This window comes from Odontesthes bonariensis, chromosome 13 (assembly GCF_027942865.1).
Source record: "Odontesthes bonariensis isolate fOdoBon6 chromosome 13, fOdoBon6.hap1, whole genome shotgun sequence".
Classification (NCBI taxonomy): Eukaryota; Metazoa; Chordata; class Actinopteri; order Atheriniformes; family Atherinopsidae; genus Odontesthes; species Odontesthes bonariensis.
Window position 1 is genome coordinate 14060816 of NC_134518.1, and position 26680 is coordinate 14087495.

Consider the following 26680-nt stretch of genomic DNA (forward strand, 5'->3'; position numbering starts at 1 on the left):
ACACAGCATGATTTAAACTTGAAGCTAAGATGTGAAGGCTGGATATTCCTATTCTGAGATGGGAGTGTGACGTACTTTTCCCCTTCAAATCCGAAGGCGCTTACTGAATTTACACATTGTCAGACTTGAGGGGCCCCAAACAAAGTGCCAGGTTTACAGGGTTTTTTCCAAGGCTTTTTGAATTGGTCTCAAGGATTTTTTTGTTATTAGAAGTCCTCTTTAACAGTTGGGCAGGCTTTTAAAAAAGTAGTCTACCTGAGGTGCTTGTATTTAAATGGTATGCTGCTGTGCTAGATAGTCATAATGTCAACACTGACATACTACAACTGCATCTATTTAGAATGTACAATATTCCCAATACTCTGAACCTTAGTTTAACATGCTGCATTACAAGTATTTGCCCAAAAAAACAAATGATTACAGGAGCCAAATTTAGCACAAAAGTGGACATCTATCTGAGCATGTTATTATCAAGTTACCTTCATTCTGAATTTGAGATGGATCTAAAAGTTGTTTGATAATCCAGTTATACAGATGTGTTGCAAGTTGCACTGATCCTGGGCGAAACTGTTGTATATAAACACTTTGATTGGGTAATAGTACCCTCATCTTAGATGGGCCTAATTAACTACTAATAAAGCTTACAATGGGGAACTCAGCTATAAATAAGGTATGTATGGCAGTGTGGATCATGTGCATCTGAGTGATTTGTTGAAGTCGTACATTTCAAAGTTGAACTGGTGAGGCACAAAAATATAAAACTGACTGTGGCTGATAGTAACAGAGCAGTTATGACTCATCTAGTGCCATCCACTCATTCAGTATTGTATTTCAAGAACCTTGAGTGTGTATATGCAGGCCTTCGGAGGTGAATAGACACAGCAGGAATGAGAGAGACTGGTACTTCATGTACTGCTGCTGTCTGCCACCTCAGAACAGTAGCATTAGGCTACATTATTCATTCAGTGCCGTGTCTGATGTGTAGAACAGCATTAAGACAGAACAGTAAAAGCTTTCAGTACACTATGGAATGATGAAGTTGTGTCTCCCTCTCTCTTTCTCCCTCTAAATTTCTAACAAACAGACACTATAACACACTCAGAAAACAGCAAATGCCTCAGAACCTTCTTTCTCCCTACAGTCATCTCTGCTCTGGACACTGTTTGATCCCTGCTTCGTATCGACCGTATAATCAAGGGTTATTTTCCACGAGCAGTACTGTGATGACTCGGCAAGAACTGATGGCTATTTTCAGAGGTGTATTTAAAAGAAAACCTTCTGCTAGGAAACTACAAGAGGGCACCTAAACCAAAATCGAATTGGATCTCTGCCATTACTCCCATGGGCATGTCTGGGTTTGAATTTCTGATATAAACACTAGGTTTATATGCGTCTCAGACCCTATGTCTGTCTACTATCCCAAGAAGAATGTTTGATATTGTCATTCAGTGTTCAAAGCTGTGAGCTTGAAGGTATTGGAAAAGGAACTGAAATCACTCACTACTCATCATGTAGTGCACTAAGTAGTGAGAATTCCATTTTGTTGTGCTGTTCAAAAGTATATTGGGATTTCATACATTTTGACGGGAACCTTCAATGCACCGTGAAAAGTAATAATGCATTGTGCTAAAGGACAGATGGTTCACGGTTCATGGTTTCAAGTTATTTTCAAGTTTGTTTAATAAATTTCTTAGCATTTTAACTTTTAAATGACAAGACAAATACAGGAATTGTGGCGTTAAAATAATCAGCTAATTTCAATATGACAATTACAAGAGAAATGGCAAGAGACTTCGGTTTACTTGTATTTAAATCATTCTGTAGGCTCCCTCAACAAAAATGCCTGAATTGACATGATGAGTTAAACTGCGCAACAGCGAGGGCATAATTCAGAAAATTACTTATTCAGTAAGCGTTCTTTGATCATGATGACGAGCCCACTATACAATTCTTTACATACAGCTCCCATCACTGGGGATTGGTGAAGGAGTGCGTGATTTAGATTAAACACACATTTGAGGCTTCAAGCTCTTAAATCATTATTTATCATTCATACACTACTCCATAACCATAACCATGATTCAGCCTGGTTCATATCCAACTGTGAACTCGTCTTACAACACTGAACTTTGTATTTGTGCCATGAACCCTGGAGTTTTTTTTGTTTGTTTGTTTTTCCATTCCACCCAGAACAAATTTTATTTTAAAGTAATATATCTCAGTGGGACAAAGCCTGTGCTTCCATCACACAGGCAGAGAAACTCATGAGCGCTTACTTTATAACAGTGTTTGCATGAAAGCGACAATGCCACAGTGTTTTGCTAACCAAACAGGGTCTAAATTTAACCATGTTGTTTGTATTGCCCAAAACAGTGACAAAGCAGCAGCTGAACCAAAAAAAATAACATTTAAAAGTAAAGTTACTTGAAAAACATCAGTAGCTGAGACAGGATTCAAACTTGCACTTCAGTTTGACAGTTACTGTAACTCCACCAGCCAACCCCTCCCACCTCCAAATTCAGACTTTTTCATCTGTTAAATGTGTTGCAAAAGTCAATTTTTTCTGACGATTCCATTAAATGTTATGACAATATGTTTCTTTATTAAATCATTTTTGTATTTAATAGTAGCAAGTAATCCTAGCAAATTAAAATACAAAAATCTTGTCTTTTGACACAGATCAAGGGATCCAATTTGTGGCGACAATATCACGCTCGTCTGTGAGGCTGGGTTGCATAATTCCAACTTGAAGTCAGAAGAGTTAATCGTCAATCATTTTTAAATTCAGATCTTTTAAATATTTAAAAAATAATGTTTTAGGAGTTTTCATAGAAACTGGACTCTCAAAAGCAGTTACTTTCTGTTTATCAGTTACCAGCCCATACTGTGTGTATAGCCCATACTGATAAACTTATCAGTTTATCAGTATGGGCTATACACACCTTCTGGTCACCTAGTAGGGAGTGATAACAGCTTCCATCAGCCGTTTACTTTTTAAAACCAAAAATGAGATTTGCAGGCACATGTAGCTACCTAAAACCAACTTTCACACATCTCTAGATATGAAATTTTCAAATCTAAATCATGTTTAATCATCTGAAGTATCTGAAACACTCTGTTATATTCCTATCTGCCTCTTTTCGGCTAAAAGATCCCCTGGAATATAAGTACCAATGTGTACATACATTCCCATCCCTGAACACATGATAACTGAAATACAGTAGCATTTCATACACATTTACTACATCTGCCCATTGCATTGCTTCGTGTATGTGTAGCATCTTTGTTTTATTATTTTCTGTACCATTTGTTCTTCTAATCCCTTGAATGTCCTCTCCACTGCTGCACAGTCTCATTAAAGTTTCATCCCAGCTGGGTCTCTATATGCTTCTAGTCTAACATCACACAAAAGGATGCAGTATAAATAAGACGAGACTGTCATCAGTGTCTGTCCCCTGTCCATGTCCAACACTCAGCCTTAATTGTATGGTTTGTGTGTCAAAATGAAAAGCAAAAGGGAAATAAATACCCCTACGGTATGTTCACCAAATCTAAGAATATATCACATCCACAAATATCCTGTTGGTTACACTGCATTTCAGTGCCTTACTTGCCCGCAAACACTGATTATTTCAGCGACACACGGTACAGGATGTAAGAGCTTTGCTATAAATCAGGATTTGATGAGCTGATTTTATTGCAGCGCTGTGAATTTGTTCAGGACCTTTTATAAAACCACAGAGACAGACGGGCAAAGAAGGAGACTGAGAAAAAGAAGAAGCCCTTCTTGATGTTCTATATTTACCCCAAACCCAATAGTAGCCGCTGCAACCTTGTGAGCCAGAGCAAAGGCCCAGCAGTCCGACTTGATAAGGAGCCTCTCTGTCTGGCTCTACGGCTCCAAACAGAGGCAAAGTCGATGTTGTCTCGCAGAGGGGGTTTCACAACACTGTCGCTCGCCATTTAATTACAGGCCAAAGGAGATATATTTTTTATAGTTCTACATATTGCGAAACAATGTTAAAGGAAGGGGAAAAAAGAAACAAGCTGTACTGCTTTTGCTGGAATGATGTACTACCTCCTGTGAGGTTTTGCATCTTTCCTCGTTTTCATGTGGAAACTTAGCAGGAAGTGTTTGTGGTAAAGTGAGATTGTGAGTGAGTGCTGTGTGAGAAGGATACTGATATGCTGTGGTGTTTTCTTCTCACTGTGACAGAGGACGCCATGTTGAGGTCCACCTCGGTGGGAGTAAATGTTTCAGTCCTTTACCCACACATAACTTGTCTCATATTTCTGCTCAGGTTTTTCCAAAGGGCACGATCGGGTTTTATGTTAACTTTCTTTCACGCCTGCTTGTTTCCCTTCTTTTAATTCAGCAGGAATTACCTGAGTCACTGCTGAATGAAGGTGAGAAACAGCTATGGACCCGGCTAATGTTTAAACCCAAACATTACTAAGCCTACACCTGACTTACCATTTGTATTTGCTAAACATGACATTGTGTTTGCATTCCTTTTCCATTACAGATTGGTGTAACTGCTTCCCACTGTACTGCATGTCACTGCTAACTCTCTCTGTCAACAGTGAAAAGCTTAACCACCGGGACATGACTGCTGCCAATGAACAAAGCAGGGTTCATCTTTCTTTGTTTTTTTCTTTACAATTTAATAACATTGTGGAGAAAACATGATCTAATGTGGATTGGTCCAACCATAGCAATACATAATCCATTTATAAAGGTCAATAACAGTACCAGCGTAATCCGTACATCACTTTCAAACCTGCTTCCAGAAAGGAGACCAAGCAAAGTTTCTGAAGTCAAATTTTGTTCCATTCTTGCTCAACACACGTCTGAAGATTCTCAACAGTCCAAGGACTCTCTTCACTTATTCTGTTTATTTTAATATTGCAGCAAATTATTTGAACAGGTCTGAACTGCAGGCAGGCTTGTTTGGCACCTGGAGTCTTTTACTGTGATGCCATGCTTTAGTAATATCTGCATGTATTACCACAGCATGGCACCCATTTTTTTACGATATGCTGATAACAAGTTGGATACACCCCTCTCTTTCTAAAGCCAGGGCAAAAACTGGTCATGATATCCAAAAGAGAACTTAAAGTTTCACATTTTCAGACCACAAGACAATTCCTCACTTCACATCAGTCAATCTTAAAAGACCTTGGTCGCAGTGAATTTGAATATCATGGAGGTGTATGTGTTCGTATGTTGTGTTTGGTTTTCCGCTTCCAAATATCTCAACTTTGAGTCTCATCACATTATTCCACAAGACTTGTGGTTCGTTCAGATTCAATTTAGCTAATATAGGTCATGCTGACATTTTGTTTTAAGAGAGATAATATTTCCAAACAAGCCATTTAACAGCCTAACTGAGGCCTGTAGAGTCTGTGATGTAGCTCTTGGGGTTTTTTGCAGTTTCTCTGAGCACTGCATGGTCTGACCTTGGGGTAAAGTTACTGGGACACTGCCTTCTGGGACAAATGACAACTTTCTTGAATCTTTCTCAATGAAGAATGACTCCAAATTATTTGGAAATAAAGTCCTTCCAAGATTGATGGGCAGCGACGGTTGCTTCTCTAAGATCACTGCTGATGCCTTTCCCCTTTGGCATTGTGTAACACACATCTGAATGCTCCAGAAAACTTCTGCTTTTAAAGAGGTCCTCACGCTTGATGATGATCAATTAATCAAGGACGTTTGATTCATAGCACCTGGCTGCCACATACCCTCTTACTTTCTATGGAAGCAGTGAGGGTGCACTTAGTTTTTCACACACTGCTTCTGCATGCTGACTTTACTGACGTTTAACTGATAATGGCACAGTGTATAATGATGTATGTTTGTTGATCTCAGGTTGTGTTCCCCTAATTTCAAGACCTGGAAAGATCAGATATTCTTTTTAATCATGTGCATTCTTTTTCATTTGACTGTACATGAGATTGTGCATATGTAGCCCACTTTAATGGGGCAATTGGTGGAGATATGAATTATTATTTGCTCTTTATAAGAAGTACTAATCAACATGTTAAAATTGGATGGTTATATATTGTATGTCATCCTCAGCATCTCTGCATGAGCCTGCTGAAGTTTGCTGCAATTAACCTAATGATGCTGATGCCATCGTAAATGTATCAGCTTTGAGAAAAAAAACTTTTCACAGACGTCCCATGTCACAAGCCTTCAGATGGGGAATCCAAAGAGTCTTTACAAGTCAAAAATAACTCAATAGAAATGCAATATTAATTGCTTTGCGTAGTTTCCCTTTAAAGACAATCTCCTGTTCGAAAAGCTGACCTAACTGAAACAGAACTGTCACGTGTACAAGTGTGTAACTTACTCGAATCCTGTATGCAGAGTGTTTGTCCCCAGTGGCATGCAAGGACAGGATGATCGGGAGGAATGTGTTCTGAGCTGTGAACTGGATGTCTGTCAGGCTAACAACAACACTGCGGGATGTCTGATAACAGAACACACACACACACACACACATCAACATGAATATGATGACGGTGTCACGTTTTGTGAAAGTGATGACAGAGGTCCCCCGCAGGCACTGCCATGGAAGAGCTCACTGCTCCTCTTTTAATGAACAACTGTAAAGTACCTCAAATGCACAAACGTGACACAAGAAAAGTGTCAGAAAGAATAACAAAAATGTATTCTGCCTCCTGCCACACTGACAGCAACGTATCACAGAGTTTCCTTCAGACAGCAACTCAAAGAAGGAAGAAGCTGATCCAGGACTGGCTCTGTTGATTGATAGCAGTTGCTATCAAGAGAAATGTGATGTGGTGTCACTTGGGGACCTACATTTTTTCCTGACTCAAACACAAAACAGAGGCAGGGAGCACACCCATCAGAAAACTTTAAGGCTTAATCCATCAGAGCAGAACTGACCGACTGATGTGAAAGAGAAGAAAGGAAAACACTGGGGAACCAGAAGGAAAAAAAAACAAAAACAAGAGACAGATAAAAGCCGCAGAGAAATTCATGCAAGCTCACACAGGGGTCAAAACAGAGGGAGATATAAGCTCGCTGTGTGTCCCTCAGATACTGGACCCGGGTGAATCTGAGTGATGCTAGCATAAAATTCTCCACAATGGCCCAGATAAACAAAGAGAACACACACACAACACAAACACACATAGGGTCCAATACAGGGCTTATATAATGTATTTTCCACTAACATGGTAACTGCACACTCATCTTCCCTGGGGCTAACTCTGCTCAGCTGGAGGCAGCAGACAGGAAGGAGGAATTATCATGATGCACTGACCAGCCTCATAGAGGCTCACAAGATGTGTGAAACACGGTAACAAGGTCACATCAAGACGTGCAAACACACTAGTCCTTGCAACGCAAAAATTATTAATGCCAAAATATGTCATTTTTCGGACTTTCTGAAACATGGACATATAGCGGATATTGCACAAAGGGGATGCTCTGGGCCTTCTTTACTCATCACATTTCCAGGGTCATCTGCTGTGTCATCATCACACCCCGCTGGCCTCCAGCGCATGAGATTCAACATCTCTCACCCCTGCTTTCTGCCTGTAACTGTTTCATAAAGTCTTCAGACAAAGAGCGGAACGGGATCATGTTACTGTGGCTGAACATTGCAGCTCTACGTTTCATGATCCATTACTTCCTCTGTCCTGCCCCTCCCTTATTTGAAGCAGAGAGAGTCAGAAAGTGAGTTGAGAAGGTGGGAGAAGGTGAAAGGAAAGAGAAAGACCGTGTTTATTTGCCTCACCTTTTAAAACCAGGAGCTAGAGTGTGGTTTTTAAGCTTTGATTTTCATGTTGATGCTCGAGCTGCTTTAAGATAATGATGTTTTCGTTATAATAACATCATGTCATCTGGACAATTTATCTCAAGTAACATAGTGACTTTACATGTGTCCTGGACTTTAAACTCATTTTCAGACACTTCTTATTAAAGTGTTATTTCCTATATTTTGTTGGTTAACATTTGTATTTGTTGACTTAGTGTGTAATTTGTTGCCTTTTCACTCACAAATGTGTCTTTTGAACTTTTTAAGCTACATTTAGTAATTGTAAGTGGCTAATCAATGTAAAATTGCTAAGATTGATAACTGAAGGGAGGAAACAAGGGATGCGGTTTTGAAGGGGTGAGAGCAATGGGATGGGACTGAGCAGAGAAAAAAGATGTACAAGTGAGTAATTGACCATCTAAGCAATAAGAGCGTTCAAGTGTTTATCCTTTTTTAAGAACATTTACAGTATATAGGTCGCTTTACAGGCTTTGAGGGACCCTAGCTTTGACCACTACCACACTATACCACAGTATCTTACTTCCTATGCCAGAGGGCTGAGGCCAGAGCATGCACAGGAAGGAAGGAGGGCAACCATGCAAAGCTAAATAATGCAATGCCTCAGTCTCCCACATTATGACCTAGTAAATGGCTGGTTATACAAACACTCAGATCCTCTTGGGCTGCATCTGACAGCTCAATCAGTAGGATGAATTGACCAGCCAGCATATGAAGTCATTTAGGCTGTTACTATCACTGCGGGTATAGGTTCAACATTTTAACTCTGTAAAACTCCAGAGACATAACCCTCTATGGACTGGGCGCATCTTCCGGCTTGGGAAAGCTTTTTAGCATCTCTGGGGGACGGCACACTCTAAACAGAGGATTACACTGGGTGTTGTCCCCAAACAAAATGTGAATTGGCTAAATGGATCAGAGAACTGGGGGTAAGGGGCAATGGAGGTACTTACCGTGCAACTCCTAAAACTCACTTTCTCTCTTGGCATGCTGTAGGCCTATGTGACAGACCCTGAGTGCCACTTTTTAGAAAAAATACTGGCACACAATCAGCCATTACATATTTTACGTTGTTTGCTGGAGAAATATTTACCTCTGCCCCGTGTCTACAATTAATAATAGCTCAAACAACTTCACGTTTTGTGACAAATCTGCATCGGGCAAAGCAGAGTCTAACTTCTGCAGATATACACTGTATGTGTCAGGGACATACAACAGCCTAAACATTCATGTCACACGTATAAAGTAAGCAACTCGCAGACCCATGAAAGCCCTGTCTGCGTCCCACCCTACCTTCGGTGTGGCAAGTGGAAGACAGGATGGTGCTCGGAGGGCGGAAGAGGTACGGGAGATAACGGGAAAAACATTTCATCTTCTCCGGTGCTTGCCGTCGGGTGAAGAGCGTTGCGTTGCGGGCTCCACATCCGCACTGCTGCCGCGACAGCCAGCCAGAGACGATCCAGTGCGGGAGGGGAAAAAGAGGCTCTGTGACCACGGCGCAGGGGGCTATGACAGCATCACTTTTCGCAGACAGGCAGCAGGCTAACAGCGCACAATGTCAGCGCGTCTTAAGGCTTCCCTGTCCGTAGTTCACTCCTTCTGTGGCAGTTGTTTAAGCTGGCACACGGGATCGCTCCTGTCCTCACAACCGGGAGATCAATGCAAGCGTGGTATGGCGCTGAAAACACCGCCACGTATTTGTTTGTCAGCTGATTTGAGTAAAGGGAGATATGTCAAACAGTGGCGGACAGCGGCATGAACTACATAAATCATAAACAAAACTTGTCTGCTGATCAGGTTATTGACTAATTATGTTTGGCGCCATCTTATGGCACTATTTAAATTAACGAGGAGTTTTGTATAAAAAATAAACAAACAAACAAACAAAAACAATCGCTAAATCAGCCCGTGTGACGTTTATCCAGAAAAGTCTCACAAATGTTTACTTTAAATTTGCGGTAACATAAACTACAATATATTTCTTCAAAAGTTGACAAGAAAAAAACAAAATGTCCTTAATTAATATAATTAAACAACTGGAAACAAACGCAGCAATGGTATACCTGCCAAATACATGTTTTTTGTTTTGTTTTATGTGTGCAAGTGTTTGGGTCGCTTATCTCTTCATTGGACATCTCGCGAGACTTGAGTGTGAACTAATGCAAGCGGAAATACTATACGAGTCTCTTTTCCGCCGGCCATAGAGGAGCAAACGGCAGGGTAAGAATTCCTGGCAGACAATTTCGACAAAGTTATCACTATCCATCCTCGATTTAATATAACTGTGGAATGATGTACAACTCTGAACACAAAGTAAACATCTGTACAAATAAATGTCCAGCAGTATTGAACACATTTTGCAGATAGATAATAAAAACATACCGCTAGTATGTGGTCTCCCTGTAAAGTCCCGACTGTATCCGCATGTCTGGCAACGCTAGTGAAGTAGCTAGATACCGGGTGAAAACGATTAATATTCCGCTTCCTTCACATAATGTTGCTTTCACATGTTCCTCCGCTAACTCTTCAGTAATCTCAGAACTACCGTCTTAATCGAATAACTGCCCCTAGTTTGTCTACTTTGTAATGCTAGCTTCCTAGCGCATCTCGCTAGTTTAGCATTTAGCTTCGAAGACCACTTCACATAGACATCAATAAAGTACTTTGTACTTTTTACGCATTGTTTGGCATCTTTAATTCCAGTTTACTGACACTAAATTGCCCATTGGGTCTCAAGTTTGTACACAGCAAAGACCAACTTATAATCTTTACATTGTGCAATTAACCTTGATAATATTGAGTGTTTAAAGATTCAGGTTTCTAGGATTTATTAGTGACATTTGATTTTTCGCAGAAATGTAAGCTTTGTTACTTGAGAATGTAATCGGTGATTTTAAATCTACACTTTTCTCCAGCATCATGAAGCTGAATCCATTTGTAACATCCTCCCGCCGCAAGAACCGCAAGAGGCACTTCAATGCCCCCTCACACATCAGGAGGAAGATCATGTCTTCCCCACTCTCTAAGGAGCTCCGCCAGAAGTACAACGTGAGGTCCATGCCCATCCGCAAAGATGACGAAGTCCAGGTACTTTAGTTTGGATTGCAGCAGACCTGTTGTAGTGGGCTTGCAGAATTTGAGCTTCATTTGCTTGACCCTCCCAATGCTGTTGCATTCAGGTTGTCCGTGGACACTACAAAGGCCAGCAGATTGGAAAAGTCGTGCAGGTCTACAGGAAGAAGTACGTCATCTACATTGAGCGTGTGCAGAGAGAGAAGGCCAACGGAACCACTGTCCATGTCGGCATCCACCCCAGCAAGGTAAGAGATATTAGTGTCGATCCTCTGCTTGTGTGCATGTGTCTTCCCAGGCTGGTAGTCTCAGATTAAATTTTACGCTCACACATGGACAGCCAGTGTATGGCCCCCTCTGTGTTTACCTGTCAGGATTTGCAACTGAGAAATGGGATCTTGTGCCCTTTTGGCATCTCCTTAATGCTAAGTTAAATCTTGTAGTGCAAGCTCACAGTTCTGCTTAAAGTGTAAACAAAATGTTCACTTGGAGAGCAATACCTGTCCCACAACTGTACACCTGAAGCGAAGGGAATTGTATTTATGATTCAGAAGTTGAATGGCAGGCATTCACCAATGCAACCCCAGTAAGAAGTTTGAAAACTGTTATTCAGTAAAGCCTTTAGTTAACACTGTTTTGGAATGACAAAACATGTAACATATGAAGACGGTGTTAAAGTTACAGACTAAATGTAATCTAGCCTTGTTGTTTTATTGTAATTACACTATGTTGATGTCATTTCTGCAGTGTTCACCTGTTTTAACAGTTGAGAAACAATTCTTGACATGAGACAATTTAGATGTTGCTTGTGACTTAAGCTAGTGCAATTTATTTTAAAGATATTCTCTTGACGTGTTTGAAGCTGTAGAATTAAGTTTTCATCCAAGTTCAGTGATCTGACTACTTTGGCCTTTTAAAAACACATACTTTATTCATTTTTATTTTTACTGCTAGACATAGATGTATTTAATTTTGATTTAATGTGTTTAATTTGTCACTGAAACGTTGGGCTCAGTGTCTGTAAAACCGGCTTTTTATTTTTTCACATCACACTTAAGTTTGACCTGTGTGAAGTCTTCAATTATATTAGAGACATGGCTTTAAGCTCAGACTTTGAGAAACATTCTGTGGTCCTAAGATCTTTAAAAGCGCGTCACATTGCTTATATTGATAAGTTTGCACAATGAGAAGTCAAACATCTGGGTGTTTTTGATCACATTTTTTTATTTTGTGTAGTTGTTTTTGTTTTTTTTTCTGCTTTTAAAGGAGATTTAAAACTGTTTGCTTATGCGTTAATAGAAACATTGCAGTTATGAATGTGGTATAAATTCCACTGCTGCAAAATCATTTTAAAATGCAGCCACAAGATAATTAAATTTAGGTTATATCGTTTTCATTACGAGGCCTCTTTTGGCCTGTACCTTGCTCTCCTGTTATTCTGGTGACTAAAAAAGGGCAACTTACAATAACTGTGTTAAAGAAATTTGCTGATCTCACTTGATTTGATGATGTTCCATTAGCCTGACTTGGACCTGAGCTGGGTGCAGCTCTCTCCTAAATAACTGAAAACACCTTCTGAGATGAAAAAGTTCATTTAATGTCCAAATCTGCAGCAAACATGTGAGCTGTCCTGGTGTTCTTCAGGCAAGTGGTCGTGGCCACCAGTGTTGCATTTAACGATCATTTTCATCTTTGACTAATCTATTATATTCTCGGTTATAGTCTATCTATAAATTCAAGTGTGCTTAAGCCCATGTCATCGGTTTACCTGTTTTGTAAGGCTGCTTTCACACTAGGATAGTCCGGGGGACTCTGATTGGACAGAGAATGCTGAAAAATGTCACACCTTCATTTGGTTTGATTCACTTTAACACTGCACTTTTACAAGTGGACCAAACCGCCTGGACAACGTCACACAGTTGCCACAGCTGCTTGTTTGGGACTGTGTTGCCCCAACAATACAAGGCAACACAGCCCCAAACGAGCACTGACCAGGAAGGATAAAAGCATAAGGAAGCAGAAAACCTGGTTCATTTATTTGCCAGGACCGAAAACAGATATCCACCACCTTCGGTCGGCTTGCTCACAACAAAAACAATAATGGAGCAACACCAAATGTATGCAGTCCTGCGGTTTCTGTTTTTACTTTGGAGTTCAAACCTAATTGCTCTTTCAGAAGAAACTGCCCAGTAAGTGCAGCAGTTGAGGCAGTGAGCTATCCAGCACTTTGAATAGATCTTTGGTTCGCTGGATAGTCCGTTTGCATCTCTCACTGTAAGCAAACTGCACTTGAATTAAAGTGCAATTAGGCTGACTATCCTAAATATAAAAGACATTATCAGCTCTTGTTACAGACTGTTGAACAACTTAAACGGTTATCCAAAAGGTGACAATGATTTTTGTTCTTCATTTTTAATCAGCTGATCAATCAACTGATTGTTGCAGCTCAATTAAAAAAAGAACTTCCTTGTTTAGGTTACCAGAGTACTGTCCAGGTGTACATTTGATCATAGGTGCACAGCTGTGGGAGGCTGAGTACATGATTTTCATGTGTATGAACCAACTGAGTCTTAATCATACTACCTTTAGCTTAGCTGACCCAAAAGCTCAGTCAGTACATCATAGAGGCGTGGATAACAGTGATTGTCTGCCAAGTGTCTTATCAAAACATGTTCTTCTGTTTTGATGTGACTTTGCCGCAGAAGTTAAATGTATTTCTCGCAGGTTCCTCACCCTCTTGTCCTTGTATTCAGTGTCAGGAACCACAGTCAGTACAAATGTATATAACATCATCAAGTGAAAGTTTCAGCTAAAAGGAACTGTGTGTGACAGTTATCTTCTTTCATAAAGTTGCTTCAGTGTTTTCTATGCTAAGATACTAAGGAAGTGCTAAAACTTTTCTTAGCGTTTAATGAATTTGACCAGCTCTTATAGCTATATAGCTACTCAGATACTTAAGGGTGGATTTCACGAACAAAAGACGATTAGAAGAGCATTTGTAACACCTGTCACTTGAAATAACTTGATCAATACATGGCAGTTGACTTGACATTTAGGGTCAATCTCTTTAAAGTAATTTAGAATAAATAATCTCAGTGAAAGGTACTAAAACAAATACATCTGTCACTAGAAATCCTTGTTTTGTATGGCAAAAATGTGCCTGGTTGGCATATTTTTTTCCTCTATTTATTTCTTTTAATTTATTGCTATTGTAAATTTGTGCCAGAATTCAGTTTGATATTAGATATTATTCCTCTTTCAAGGGTTAGCTGCAATGCTCGTGAGGCATTTCATGCTTTGTTTACCCCCCATCACCTTTTTCTTTGTCTGCAGGTGGTCATCACCAGGCTAAAGCTGGACAAGGACCGCAAGAAGATCCTAGAACGCAAGGCCAAGTCTCGTGCTGATGGAAAGGAGGGCAAATACAAAGAGGAGACCATTGAGAAGATGCAGGATTAACAATCTTTTGCTATCAATAAAGTGTATAAATGGATTTCATTTTGTCGGTTTGTTTTTGATGCGTAACATTTTTTTCTGTAAGGAACTTTTGCTTCAAACACGCAAAGGTTGTACTTCTGTATCATAACATCTAGTTGACTAAATGTGTAAATGCCTAACGACCTTAACAAGCCTGTTGAGCAGAATTTAATAAAGAACATCATTTAGCGTCTTAAAGAAATTAATTTGGGATTCTAAGGAAGTTTTTCCATGTCACGTAAATATTTCAGGGTATATACGTGCATGAGGCACTGAAATTTATATAAATCTTGTAATTTTGAGTTATAAGAAGGTCCAAATTACCAAGAGTTTTCTATATGTGATATTTAGTAAGTTTCAGCCTTTTCAACGTGTATCAGAGCACACAAGAAAAGGATGTGCTTTTGGCCAATTCATATCTATGTCCAGGCTTGAATTACCACATGTTGAGTGTTGGGCTTTAAATTGAGCATCAATCCAATGGCCTAAAATGATACACTGTTATATGCAGCTATTAAAAGGATATTAAGTTGAAAGTGTCCTCTGATTTTGCTCTATGACAATTTGTGTGACGTTATCAAAGGAGCAACAGGCATCCACAAACATTTCCATTCCATTCTACTGTAACAAATAGAAACAATATTCAGTGGACATGCACGATACAAGTGCTTGACATTTAGTAAGTTTTCTTTTTCGTTTTGAAATTAACATTGAAAACACAATGCTAATACTGATGTAGCAGAAAACGTTAAGTCCCATAAATAATTACCTCGAGATATTTGTTAAGATATTATTTAATTCAGCATTTGCTGTCTTGTAAATGCAATCACGAAAAAAAAAATGGAACTGGGGAAAACGTGACGTACAGCAACGAAGAAAGTACTTCTTTTTGGATAGGTCCATAGACATGTATATAATGTTTACATCTTTATAATGTCTATGGGGTAGGTCTACATGGAGGACTGCCATAATAATGCAAGAGTAAAACTGGCTTATGAATGCTTGTCTTTCATTGTCAATGTGGATAAAAGCTTGAAACAGAATCATTCATGAGTCATATGTTTTTAAGAATTTTGCTATCACAACTGACAAAGAGGCATCCTGATGGGAAAAGAAACTTTACACTCAGACTTGGATATACGCAGCCGAAAAGACTTGACTCCAGCACATACCGGTAGATGGCTCCTGAGCTAACCTCTCTGTACTTCCTTACTTCCTGTCAGAGTCATGTGACACACGTGTTGCTTACTACGTGACGTAGTCGGGTAGATCTTTTTTGGCTGCCGCACAGCGCTGAAGTTTCCTGAAGTTAAAAGTTAGCGCTTCTGGCACATTATTAGTTCTTTATTTATTTATTATTCTTGCACATTTGCAGCCATGGCGGATCAGATATTTGCAATCGCCATCTCTGTTATGACCCTGTTTTGGGGTATTGTTGGAGGAGTTGTGCCCTGGTTTATCCCCAAAGGACCAAACAGAGGGTACGTTTGCTAGCTCCGCAGCCCTCAGCTGGCTAAAGGGAGCTAACTTATCGCTGTGTTGTTGTTTTTTTTTTATAGTAAATGTTGTCATTTTACAGTTTTCTTATCAATATTTGTATTGTTTTAAAGTTAAAGTTGATTGTAAACACTATTCTTGACTTATTTAAAGAGTGAAACGAGTTTTACATTTACTCGTAAAAGTTTGAATTAGCATAAGTGAAGCTAATTTGACGGCCCTTTTTGTAAATAATGATAGCTTAATCCCATGTATATGATATTAACGTCTATATATATATATATATATATATATATATATATATATATATATATATACATATATATTTGTGTGTGTGTGCATATTTCCATCCCTGGAAAATGTGACAAAATTAATGCTGCTTCCGTTTTGTCAACCTGACTACAAATCACGAGATCGCGGCATTACTATGTTATTTAAAGACATAAACAGTCAATAGATGACAGCTTTACCATCTTATAGATATTCTGTCTTTTTTCCCACAGAGTGATTATCACAATGTTGGTATTAACTGCAGTCTGCTGCTACCTCTTGTAAGTATTTTCTTCCCGGATATACACCAACATTTATCTTACAGTGTCCTGTAGGCTCTTCTGCACTTAAAAGCACCAAATTTAGAAAAAGAATTGGGTTTGGATTGTGAAACAAGAGGCCGTTAGGCACAGGCCTGTAAGACCTAAGCACCCAGATTTGAAAAGGCATAAACCAGGCTGACCCAAAATGTGATGGATTTTGAGTTGGTGTATTTGCATTTAGCAGAAGTATGGTTTCAAAATGCATCTCTGGAGTTGTTTGGTCTCGTTTTGGGGGGTTTGCTTCTCATTCTTCATTCTTTGAGTTGAATATTTTGATATCTATTTATCATGTTTTTTTTACATCACTGTGGTTATTTTGTGTCTTTTTTTTTTCAAATGATATTGGTCTTTTTGCTATTGCAGTTGTTTTGGTCACTTTTTGTCTCGTATGGGTAATTTTGTCATCATTTGTGACTTTTTTTGTCATTTCTATCATTTGTTCTTTTTACAGCTTTTGATTTCTGTCTTGTTTTCATCTTTTTTTTTTTTTTCTATTTATCATCTCTTCTGGACATAAATGTTATGTTTCATTCAGGGCTTCAGCGACGGGTCTCCTGACTTGTTTGGGATGACTTTTTCTCCGTATTCAGCTGGAAGCATTACTGAGACAATATATGTCTGGCCTGTAGCATTTCAATAATGAATTATTCATGCTTACAGTTTGCTGCGAGTGTACGGGTGGTGTAATGTTACACGTATATGGGCAAAAGAGGGCAGTAGAGGCAAAGTTGCTTTGCAGTCAGTCATCTGACTCTTTCCAGTCATCTTGCCCTCAGCGTAGAGTCAACCCTCCAACTGGAATTAGAGTTATGAGTGTGTTGTGTCGTCAGAATACCCTTTTATTCTGTAGAGGGGGTTATAATCCACATTGCTGAGATTTGAAGTTGAAGATTTGAAGATTTTTACGGTTGTGATCTTTATGTCCTCTATCTACCAGTTGGTTGATAGCCATTCTCGCCCAGCTAAACCCGCTGTTTGGACCCTCCCTGTCCACTGACACCATCTGGTACCTGAACTATCACTGGTCTTAGTTTACTCTTCCAGGACAGCTCACTCTGCAGGTAAACTTCTCCTTCTCTTTCTTTTTTTTATTTCTTTTTTCTTTCTTAAAAGTTGTACTGCATTTACATGTAACTTGCAGCTCATTCGTTTTGTTTCTTGGTTTTCTCCGAATTGAATGTAGTTCGTCTCAGCATCGGAGGACCCGACACTGCTGTGTATCGGTGGATGTTTGCGGCTCCAAAGAACCATTCCTTCTGAAGTGCCTTTAAACTCGGATCCCTGTGTGCTTTTGGAGTTGTGCCCACACTGTTGCCTTTTCCTAAATGATCTCACTGGATGTGCTTTACTTTAAATTAAAAGCAACCTTTCACCCATTGTCTAGTTTATAGGTTGTGCATTTTGTGTTAAATGCTGTTGTCAATATAAATGACCTTTAATAAATTGTAATGTGGTGTGTTTGACATGATCTTGCTTTTGTGTGTTTGTGCTGGATATAATTCCATTTGATAGTTGATTAATAAATGTGTCAAGTCCACTGGTTCATTGCTTCTGTACTTTGTTTCCAGAATGACAAAAATGGACTTGTATGTGTAGCCATACCGTGTAATTATTTAGATAATTTTCTTTGTGTGTTTTCTCATTATTGACATGTAAACAAACATTTTGTTTAATTAAAAAAAAATGAAGTAAAATTTTTCCCCATGTTAGCTGCATACATACTTGAAAAATGTATTGATTAGGCATTGTTGGGCATACAGTCAGCTTTTTGAAATTTTCATTTGAGTTCTAAAGGCGTTGAGTCGACGGTGCCCATCGCTTCCTGCTTTCCGTAGTTTTCGCCGGCTTCGTTGGCAATATGGCGTCCACAGATGTCCACGTCCGAGTAAGCGAAAAAGAAATTCTCAAATATGACTTGGAAATCAAGGCCCTCATCCAGGTGCGAATATTTCTTTGGTAAGACTACTCAGTGTCTCGTTAGGCCGCAGTGAAATTAGAGCTTGTCACCGAAAGGAATCGTATTTTTTTTTTGCCCCTGCGGCCTCAACGCTGCACCGAGTTCCCCGAACAGCAGTGAGCCCGAGTGGAGGCGACATTCAGGGAAGCTCTCTAAAGACGAGCCGCCGCCACCTCTGCAATTAGGGCTATTTTTATTTTATTTTTTCAAGACTAATTTAATCGCAATGGGCTGCCAGATGTGCGTGGTGACAAAGCCAGATAACTGTAGCGGGTGTCGAGACTATAAAATGTCTGTTGAGAGAAACGGCAGGTGTCTTTCAGTGTAATGAATTGGTTGTAAGAAAGGTAACGTGAACCCAAATAGTCTCGTGCGTTGTTTGTAAATGACGCCTCTTCAACAAGTCTTACTTGTCATGTAAAAAGTATCCAGTCTCTACAGGGTAGCGATTTAGAAACGCTCTATTGTAAGTAAAAGTCTATCATTAAAAATAGCAAAGCAGTGCTATGACTCCACACTGAAGTCCCACTCTCCTGTCATGAAGACAAGATGTTATGAACTGTTTTTCCTTATGTGCAGGCAAAGCTCCGAGGAGCTGCTTGATGGTCATACGCACCATTCTGTTTTCACTTTTTTGCCCTTTTTTTTCTTCTTCTTCTTCTTCTTCTCTTTGGTTTTTAATGACACACTGAGTCATTTCAGCATTTTGCCCTACATCAGGTCGAAACAATAAATGTTTTTTACTTCTTGGACAGTAGGCAGTTTGGGAAGCCTATGTGGCATTTTCCCAAGAGAGTCTGGCTGCAGAAAATTGTAGTGATAGAGTTACTTTTTCAGTCTAACAGTCAACCATATTTCCACTCCTCTTGATGTTGATTTGTGCGATTAAAAGTTGTGGCGGGGATGTTGTTAGACTATCCAGTCAGTGTTCATGTTGAGAGGGTAACACTTCTTGTCAGAACGCTGGTTATGTTCAACTTGCTGTCGATGCCATCAACCCAACCGTGATACTGAATTTATCCCCCTTGTCTCAACAGGATATTACAGAGTTCACTGGGCCTCAAAGCAAGCTAACAGAAATAAACGCAGACGTGAAGAAGTGCTTTCACTTCCTCCGATTGAGAATTCAGGTGAGAGCCATCACTTTAGAGTAATCTTGCAAAAATATCAGGTTATCAAAAGCCGGCTCTGCACCGCTTATAGTAAAAAAAAAAAAAACATGTAACATGATATATATGTCCCATTTTGCCTCCTCTGCTAGGACTTGGAGCAGATGGCAATGGAACAGGACAAAGAGTCAGACAAGCAAGGTTTGATTAGTCAGGTGGAGGGACACAAAAAGCAGATGCTGAGGTAATGTCTTTTAGATAATTAACAATACCTGGACATTCAAAGATATGGATGATTGCGCGTGCGTGTGTCCGTGTTTCTGTGTTGTTATTGTTGCCTACACTTGTGTGGAAATGCATGAGAAACATCGCCTGCTTTCACGTGCTTATTAATACCTACTAAACAAACGTGTTTTCTGAGTTTTCTTTTTGGACGTTTTGCAGTAACCAGACAGCGTGGAGGAAAGCCAACCTCGCCAGCAAACTTTCCATAGACAAAATGGAAAAGCACGCGCTCCTTAACGGCGCCAACGACGACGTGAGACAGAGGTGAGCCGACGGCGCGCAGCTTTGTCCTTCAAAGTGTCTTTAAACAACGCGCCGCTATTATGTTCTTTTAAAGGGATATTTCGCCTCTTTTGACCTGAAGCTGTATGACATCACAAAATCGTTGTGCAGGAAAAAGTCAGACCTCACAATCGCTTGGCGCTATTTTCTCTCCCTTCGTATCACTCCGTGATTGCCACCTGCCGATAGCCGCGCCTGTTACGGTGTTTGCTGCTCGGAAGCAGGGGACTGCTCGGTCTGCACTTCGGTCTGCACTTCGGTCTGCACGGTCTACACAGCACGCATTGACACGAAGGGAGAGAAAATGGCGCCAAACGATTGTGAGGTCTGACTTTTTCTGGATGAACGATTTTGTGAAGCAAATTTATTACTCTTTTGAACGCATATTGTTTTGAGAAGCAAGACGCTTTATTTTTGTGGCCCCAGCCAACTATCCAGACTACCTTCATCAGCGCCAAAACGAGGCAGGAACTCGGCTCACAGTACGCAGCGGGAGGTAAGAAAATGTTCATAAATAATATTGCTAGTATTGGATGTCATACAGCTTCATGTCAAAAGAGGCGAACTATCCCTTTAACCCATTTAGACCGGGAAAGCATTGCCGCATTTCTACCTTTTAAAGCCGGGAAAGCATACACGTCTTTTTCAGACGGTAGCAATTGTGAGGAGTTTCTTGGCTTTGATGATGCTGAAGAACGTGCTGACCCAATTGATCGAGATTTATGGCTAGCACATATGTTTGAGGATGACGATAACGACGAGGATGATTTTGAAGTGTTTGAATGTGAGTAGAAGACTGACATTTACCACCGTAATCGACGGAGAGGTTTCAACCGCACACCAGGGGTGAAAGTCGATTTACCTGCAGATGCCACACCGTTGCAGGCATTTAATCATATTTTTACTGAGGAGCTTTGGGCGCATCTCGTTTCCGAGACGAATAGATACAGTGACCAGGTACTTCAGACTCCAGCTCGAGCAAAGATGGCAAGGTGCTGACACGTAACTGTGCCGGAGATGAAAACGTTTATTGGAATGTGTATGGGCATGGGACTCCTTGTGCTGCCAGTACGAAGAGACTGGCGATAAAATAAATATATAAATAGATAAATATAAAATTTTATTTTATTTTATTACTTTTTTCTTATTGAAAATAGCGCTGTTCCTGCACTTTACTTTTTATTTTATTTTATTACTGTTTTTTTTATTGAAAATAGTGCTGTTCCTGCATTTTACTTTTTACATTTTCTATTTTCGTGAAGGTGTATGTAAATAAACTCAATTTCCAAAGAAAGCCACAGGTGTAAGCTCTTAAATACTTTTTGAATTTTGTTTCTATCTGCTACAGAGGCAGAGAAATCATTTAGTAGGCGTTGACACAATTGCTGAATTTCCAGAAAAACTTCAGGTTTTAGGGGGTCTTTCTGAAATCGCCCATAGGTTTTACAGGCTTTCTTTTCCAGGCGTTTTAAGCCTAAATGGGTTAATGTCATGCTCAGAAGAATGGGTTGTTTCGACACCTTACTAAGCCTTTCGCGTGGAGCGTTTCACTTGAAGTGCCTCATTTTTGTTGCAGGAAGATGACCAAAGAAGGCATGGCCCAGACCACCAGCGATATCACCGAAAATCTGATGAGCATCAGCCGAATGATGGCCCAGCAAGTTCAGCAGAGTGAAGACACCATAACAACTCTAGGTCAGTAAAGTAAACGCCTGGTGCGATGTCTGAAATCCTAATTACCCTCCTTGCAGCTCACATTGAACACTTCGAGCGTGATTGTTGACTCGGTTTTGTCAGATGAGTTTGATTGATAGTTCGCTCGTTTCCTGAACGTTACTAAATTCTAACCTGTTAACATTATTCCTGGTAAGACTGTTTTAAGGCACGCTGTATGCAGTGTTTGACGGCTTTCATTCTCATTTAAAGCGACCTCATCAAGAACAGCCCAAGAAACAAATGAGGAATTTAGGACCATGACTGGGACCATACAGCTCGGGAGGAAACTCATCACCAAGTACAACCGCAGGGAGCTCACCGACAAACTGCTCATCTTCCTGGCGCTGGCTCTATTCCTTGCCACGGTTCTCTACATCCTCAAGAAGAGACTGTTCCCCTTCCTGTAGACCAGGTACCTCTGAGGAGCTCTACCATTCCACACATACAGCACTTTTCATAGTCAGCGCAAGTCTATTTAAACAGCTCAGAGAGCTGGGAGTCATGACACACACGCAACGCGTCAACTGTCCTCTTGAATTTACGGTGATGCCGCTGCGGGTGGAAACAATGACCGTGAAGAACGTGACTCTGCATGCCTGTTGTTCCTCACAACGAGGATTTATGTAGTTAGATTTGAATTCATTGCACTCAAGGAAAAAAAAAAGTATTCTTCTTCGCTAAATGTGTCAAGAGGTTCATCTTTAGTTCGGTGCTGATAATGTAACGACGGTGTGTTTACATTTGCCTCCCACTGAGCTCTTGTCAATGGTACATTTAGGTAGAAGATGTGAACAAAGCCATGACTGAACACTTCCGAGCAACAGAAATTCCGCATTAACGGTTTTAAACAAACTGTTTGCCACCATCACATAATCTCTGAAGCCGACGTCCAAGATGTTTGCGTAAATGCTCTTTACACGGTGTGATACTGTGAGGTATCATTTAGAAATGCTTAAAATTGCCTTAATGTTTTTTTTTAGAAAAGAAGGAACAGAATATTTCCATACTTTTTAGATTGTAGTTTGACTTGGTTCTAACTGCACAATCGCAGTGTGAGGTTCACCGCCTGGCGAGGGCTCATACCGCGGATGTGCACTTCAAACAGTTGCCATGTTTTATTCAGCCAGCATGCAAACCAGAAAATACACAAAAAAGCGAAGTCTTTCTGAAGTGTGAGAGGCGGCACGCTGCAGCGTCCCCTCTGCCGTGAGCTGAGCTGTGGGGCTGCGGCGGAGCAGAAAAGGAGCAGCGGTGTTCACACTGGCAGGGACAGAGCCACATGCACCCCTGCCTTTCTTCAGATAAGACCCGGAAAAGCAGATTATTCCGACCCGTTTCCCCTCTCTCTCTCTCCCTCTCCCTCTCTCTGCTGTGTGGGTGGAGGGTGAGGGGGTATATTTTTAGCTTTGAGCGGCGCTGTTATCTGACGTTGCCTTTTCAACACCACGGAGGAGAGGGTGGCCAGAGAAGCTACATGACCTTGCTACCCTCTCTGCAATTGCCTGCTATTGACATTCTGTTTATTGTTTGTCCTTTTCTCCATATTGATGATGAATAAACACAAATGATACCGGCCTTTATATTGGAAATGTGTCTCCTATGTGGCTTTGTGTGCATTTATATATTTTTTTCACACATATAAAACGGACGAAAACAGAGTATGTGTGGAGAGAGCTGAGAGATGCCTAAGCATCTCTTACTCATGTAAAGTGGAGGCAGTTGGGCAGAGCCGGTTCCTAGCATGTTCATACAGCTGCACACTTAGACGAGGTCTCTGGCTCGCTTTCAAGCAAATTGGACTATTCTTGCATTAAGCGCTGAGATATTGTCGATCAAGTGCTTTAGTTTGTATCTGGACAAGTGGGTTTGAGTCTCTAGAGAGGACACTGCGCTTCACTGAGGGTGTACAACAGGAGTCAGAATGGCTGACAGGAGTCTCAGAAACTCCACATTTATGTTGCCATTATTATGTCACACGCCATTGCTTGAGATTGCATTAAGTGTGCGTTCACTCAAAAGTCAAAGTTTTCTTCTCTTTTATTTAGACAGTTATTACTAAAATGGTCATCTTTGTCCAATTCGATAACAGTGAGTGTCATGAGTCGGATCACGCTTTTGTTCCTTATATTTTCTCATAGCAGAAATGGAAGACTGAATGAAATTAGGATCTCACGTGTTTAGAAACTGCCTGTTCACAGAGCTAACACAGCCAACTAAGTCCGCGTTCTTTCTTCATTTAAACATTTAGGACTGGTCAAGGTCACGACTAACGGCCACCTCTGTCCAGGCTTTAAAGATTTGTATGGAGACGCCTGACAGCAGATTGTAAAAAAACAAAACAGTAAAGTTTAAACTTTTAATTGCCTTTTCACCTTGTTTAAGCAAATTTGAGGGAAGCTTCCTAATAGCCACTTGAACATTTTAACCAGACACAAACCATGGCAGGGCTTTACTGATGTGGGGCTCCATTATGAGCGAGTTGAGTCAGTGTGTCAGGCAGAGGCATTGGATTTGTTGGAATAGTTTCCAATATTGTTTTGAACGCGTGTCCGACTGTGAGACCTCTGGTCAGTGAAAAAGCCGACTTATTGAAGTTGTAGCTACATGGAATATTTCATTGTAATGTTAAGCATATGAGGGGTTTTCATAAACATGTAACTGTAGGTTTTCAGGTCTCTGGTTTCAGTTTGAAAAATATTCATCATGACACCAAAAACAAAAACAACACAGAAATGAGATATTAGTGAAAAGTTTAGGCATGTCTGAAATTAGAATTTGAAGAACCGGGGTTGCAACTGATGTTCTTTTTATTATTGTTTTGGCAAAAATTACATATATGCGCTGAAAATATCAGAACAAAAACTGGTGCTGAAAACAAAAACGAAAAACATAACAAAGTACTTAATTAGCTATAAGAGAGGATACACAAATACACCCCTGAATCTTTTGACACGTTTAAATCTGCATGCAGTCTTCAAATCCCGTCAAAGTGAATTACTCTAGGCTATATACACTTGTGTTTTCTTTTTTTTGTTGTTGTTGTTGTTTTTTTGTTTTTTTTTACCATGTCCTAATGCTGTGTAACGAAGATACCCCATTGGGGGAGAATGTGTTCTGGACATTATTCAAGTCCCCGACCCCAAAGTTCATGTAATTCCCGTTGTTGGAGGATCCCTGCATAGTCTGTACTGTGCCTGCGGGGTAACTGCATGCATAGTTCGTGTTGCAGCCGGGGCTGGTGTAGCCGCTGAAAGCTGGGTAGTTGTTATAAGTGAAATGGTTGATGGGACCCACGCTGTAGGAGGGGTTGTAGGCGGCTGTGTCCGCCGCCAGGCAAGGCTTCCCGTCCCGCACCAGCACGGGCACCGACACCCTCCTTGGCGGCGGCAGAGACACCATCTCCAGGCTCTGGTCCTGCCGCTGCCGCTTGCACTTGTACCTCCTGTTCTGAAACCAGATCTTCACTTGAGTTGGAGTGAGTTTGAGCACGCTGGCCAGGTGGTCTCTCTCCGGGGCGGACAGGTACCTCTGCTGCTTGAAGCGGCGCTCCAGCTCGTACACCTGAGCCTGGGAGAAGAGGACCCGCGGCTTTCTTCGTCTCCGAGGCCTGGGTCGGTCCGGATCGTCGGGCTTTACGTTCTCCACGGGCTCGACTGGAGCACTGAAACCCTCTAAATGAAAGAAAAAAAAAAAAGAAGGATTTTGTCCCTTAATAAAGTGCTTTATTGCTCACAGTTGTAATGAGCAGGATATTTGACAAGGTCAGTAGCTTCGCTCCCAGAAAGATACGCACATATTGCAGGTGACATTTAGGCCTATCATTTTTCATTTTTTACATTTTAACTGGGAGGTGTTTTTGTTGTTTGTTTGTTTTCCACACATTTAGAAAAAAAATATTAAGTACAACTTTAATTGTACCCATTAATCATAAAAGCTAGGCCTTTTTAAAATCTTACTCTTCACCGGTGCCCCTTGTTTTTCTGAGCATTCTTTGGGTTTTTCTCAATCAGCGGGCCTGATTCAGCCAAGGCCCGCTGATTTCTCATTTTGACCTCTCGTCAGCTCACCTTTTCTTCGTTTTTCCTCGAACGCCTCTGATTTCCCACCCCTCTCCACGTCCATCTCCATGAGGGATTTGCCATAAAAGGTAGAAGCGAAGTTGAGCGCATTGCCTCTGCCGGCTTTGGAGTCTTGGATGTCCTCCCCAAACAGAGAGGCGGCGGTGGCCGACATGTCCCGGAGAGGCTCCTGCTTCAGGCGGGCCAGCATGCAGGAGGAGGAGGACGTGGGCACGGTGCAGCAGTCCATGCGAGGGGGGACCTCCAGAGAAGATACCATAACGTCGTGATTCTGCTCCAAGTTTAATATATCCTTTACAGAGAAGGGAGTGGACGTGCTGGGGCTGGGAAACATTGCCAAAAAAAACCCTATTAATCTGTCATATGGAGGCAACAAAAAGATGTCAACAAATCCTTTTTCCTTCCTGGTGGTATTTACTGGATTTAAGTATTAGTTAGGTGCACCAGACTGATCTTGAGTGAAGTGTGCATTTTGAATGTCAACTCTGACTCCAAACTTTTTTTTTTCCTCCCTCGGCCTCTCTCTCTTCTCAGTGACGCAGAGAGGAGGAGGAGGGAAGGAGGGAAGGAGGGAGAGGCCCTGATCCACTGGTGGAGCTCCAATTGAATAACGTGAAGTGATGCATGCAAGGCCTACATCTGTTCATTTACTGCTATTATCCCCATCTTACCGGCCCTGCCTTATTAGTCCATTGATGGAGGTATCTCTCCCCCTCCTTGCAGAAGCACAACTGTTTTACAAAGTTTTTAGGATTTAAGTTGTTGGATAGTTTTAATACACCACAGTTCGTCATTAAGCCCC

At 40.8% G+C, this 26680-nt stretch overlaps 5 protein-coding genes across 5 annotated transcripts in view; 3 read left to right on the plus strand and 2 right to left on the minus strand.

Moving 5' to 3' along the window:
* ppp2r2ba (protein phosphatase 2, regulatory subunit B, beta a) overlaps positions 1 to 9584 on the minus strand; it is a 48766-nt gene extending 39182 nt beyond the window's left edge. The window contains exon 1 of the mRNA XM_075481055.1: positions 9105 to 9584. Within this exon, the coding sequence (XP_075337170.1) occupies positions 9105 to 9183 (79 nt within the window). The 5' untranslated portion in view covers positions 9184 to 9584. The remainder of the gene's footprint in view (positions 1 to 9104) is intronic.
* A 343-nt stretch (positions 9585 to 9927) lies between these two features.
* rpl26 (ribosomal protein L26) lies at positions 9928 to 14376 on the plus strand. Its single transcript, XM_075481057.1, has 4 exons — positions 9928 to 10031; positions 10727 to 10898; positions 10991 to 11131; positions 14217 to 14376. The coding sequence occupies exons 2-4, from the start codon at positions 10731 to 10733 to the stop codon at positions 14340 to 14342; spliced, it is 435 nt and encodes a 144-aa protein (XP_075337172.1). The 5' UTR covers positions 9928 to 10031; positions 10727 to 10730; the 3' UTR covers positions 14343 to 14376.
* A 1227-nt stretch (positions 14377 to 15603) lies between these two features.
* atp6v0e1 (ATPase H+ transporting V0 subunit e1) lies at positions 15604 to 17987 on the plus strand. Its single transcript, XM_075480571.1, has 4 exons — positions 15604 to 15841; positions 16361 to 16408; positions 17388 to 17511; positions 17634 to 17987. The coding sequence occupies exons 1-3, from the start codon at positions 15738 to 15740 to the stop codon at positions 17479 to 17481; spliced, it is 246 nt and encodes an 81-aa protein (XP_075336686.1). The 5' UTR covers positions 15604 to 15737; the 3' UTR covers positions 17482 to 17511; positions 17634 to 17987.
* A 282-nt stretch (positions 17988 to 18269) lies between these two features.
* Positions 18270 to 23379, plus strand: LOC142397230 (vesicle transport protein SEC20-like). Its single transcript, XM_075480572.1, has 6 exons — positions 18270 to 18389; positions 19445 to 19537; positions 19669 to 19760; positions 19961 to 20065; positions 21660 to 21778; positions 22010 to 23379. Exons 1-6 carry the CDS (start codon positions 18309 to 18311, stop codon positions 22204 to 22206), a joined length of 687 nt encoding a protein of 228 aa, XP_075336687.1. The 5' UTR covers positions 18270 to 18308; the 3' UTR covers positions 22207 to 23379.
* Positions 23380 to 24588: 1209 nt separating this feature from the next.
* nkx2.5 (NK2 homeobox 5) lies at positions 24589 to 26384 on the minus strand. Its single transcript, XM_075480573.1, has 2 exons — positions 25867 to 26384; positions 24589 to 25470 (listed from the first exon to the last, which is right to left on the minus strand). The coding sequence occupies exons 1-2, from the start codon at positions 26210 to 26212 to the stop codon at positions 24860 to 24862; spliced, it is 957 nt and encodes a 318-aa protein (XP_075336688.1). The 5' UTR covers positions 26213 to 26384; the 3' UTR covers positions 24589 to 24859.
* Between the last annotated feature and the right edge of the window lie 296 nt (positions 26385 to 26680).

Coding starts and splice junctions, on each gene's coding strand:
- rpl26 (XM_075481057.1), top strand. CDS start 10,731: ATGAAGCTGAATCCATTTGTAACATCCTCCCGCCGCAAGAACCGCAAG. Junction 10,899..10,990: donor GCAAAGATGACGAAGTCCAG/GTACTTTAGTTT, acceptor TGTTGCATTCAG/GTTGTCCGTGGACACTACAA. Junction 11,132..14,216: donor TCGGCATCCACCCCAGCAAG/GTAAGAGATATT, acceptor CTTTGTCTGCAG/GTGGTCATCACCAGGCTAAA.
- atp6v0e1 (XM_075480571.1), top strand. CDS start 15,738: ATGGCGGATCAGATATTTGCAATCGCCATCTCTGTTATGACCCTGTTT. Junction 15,842..16,360: donor CCCAAAGGACCAAACAGAGG/GTACGTTTGCTA, acceptor TTTTTCCCACAG/AGTGATTATCACAATGTTGG. Junction 16,409..17,387: donor GCAGTCTGCTGCTACCTCTT/GTAAGTATTTTC, acceptor TCTATCTACCAG/TTGGTTGATAGCCATTCTCG.
- LOC142397230 (XM_075480572.1), top strand. CDS start 18,309: ATGGCGTCCACAGATGTCCACGTCCGAGTAAGCGAAAAAGAAATTCTC. Junction 18,390..19,444: donor AAATCAAGGCCCTCATCCAG/GTGCGAATATTT, acceptor TTGTCTCAACAG/GATATTACAGAGTTCACTGG. Junction 20,066..21,659: donor AACGACGACGTGAGACAGAG/GTGAGCCGACGG, acceptor TTTTTGTTGCAG/GAAGATGACCAAAGAAGGCA.
- nkx2.5 (XM_075480573.1), bottom strand. CDS start 26,212: ATGTTTCCCAGCCCCAGCACGTCCACTCCCTTCTCTGTAAAGGATATA. Junction 25,471..25,866: donor CGAGGAAAAACGAAGAAAAG/GTGAGCTGACGA, acceptor TCTTTCATTTAG/AGGGTTTCAGTGCTCCAGTC.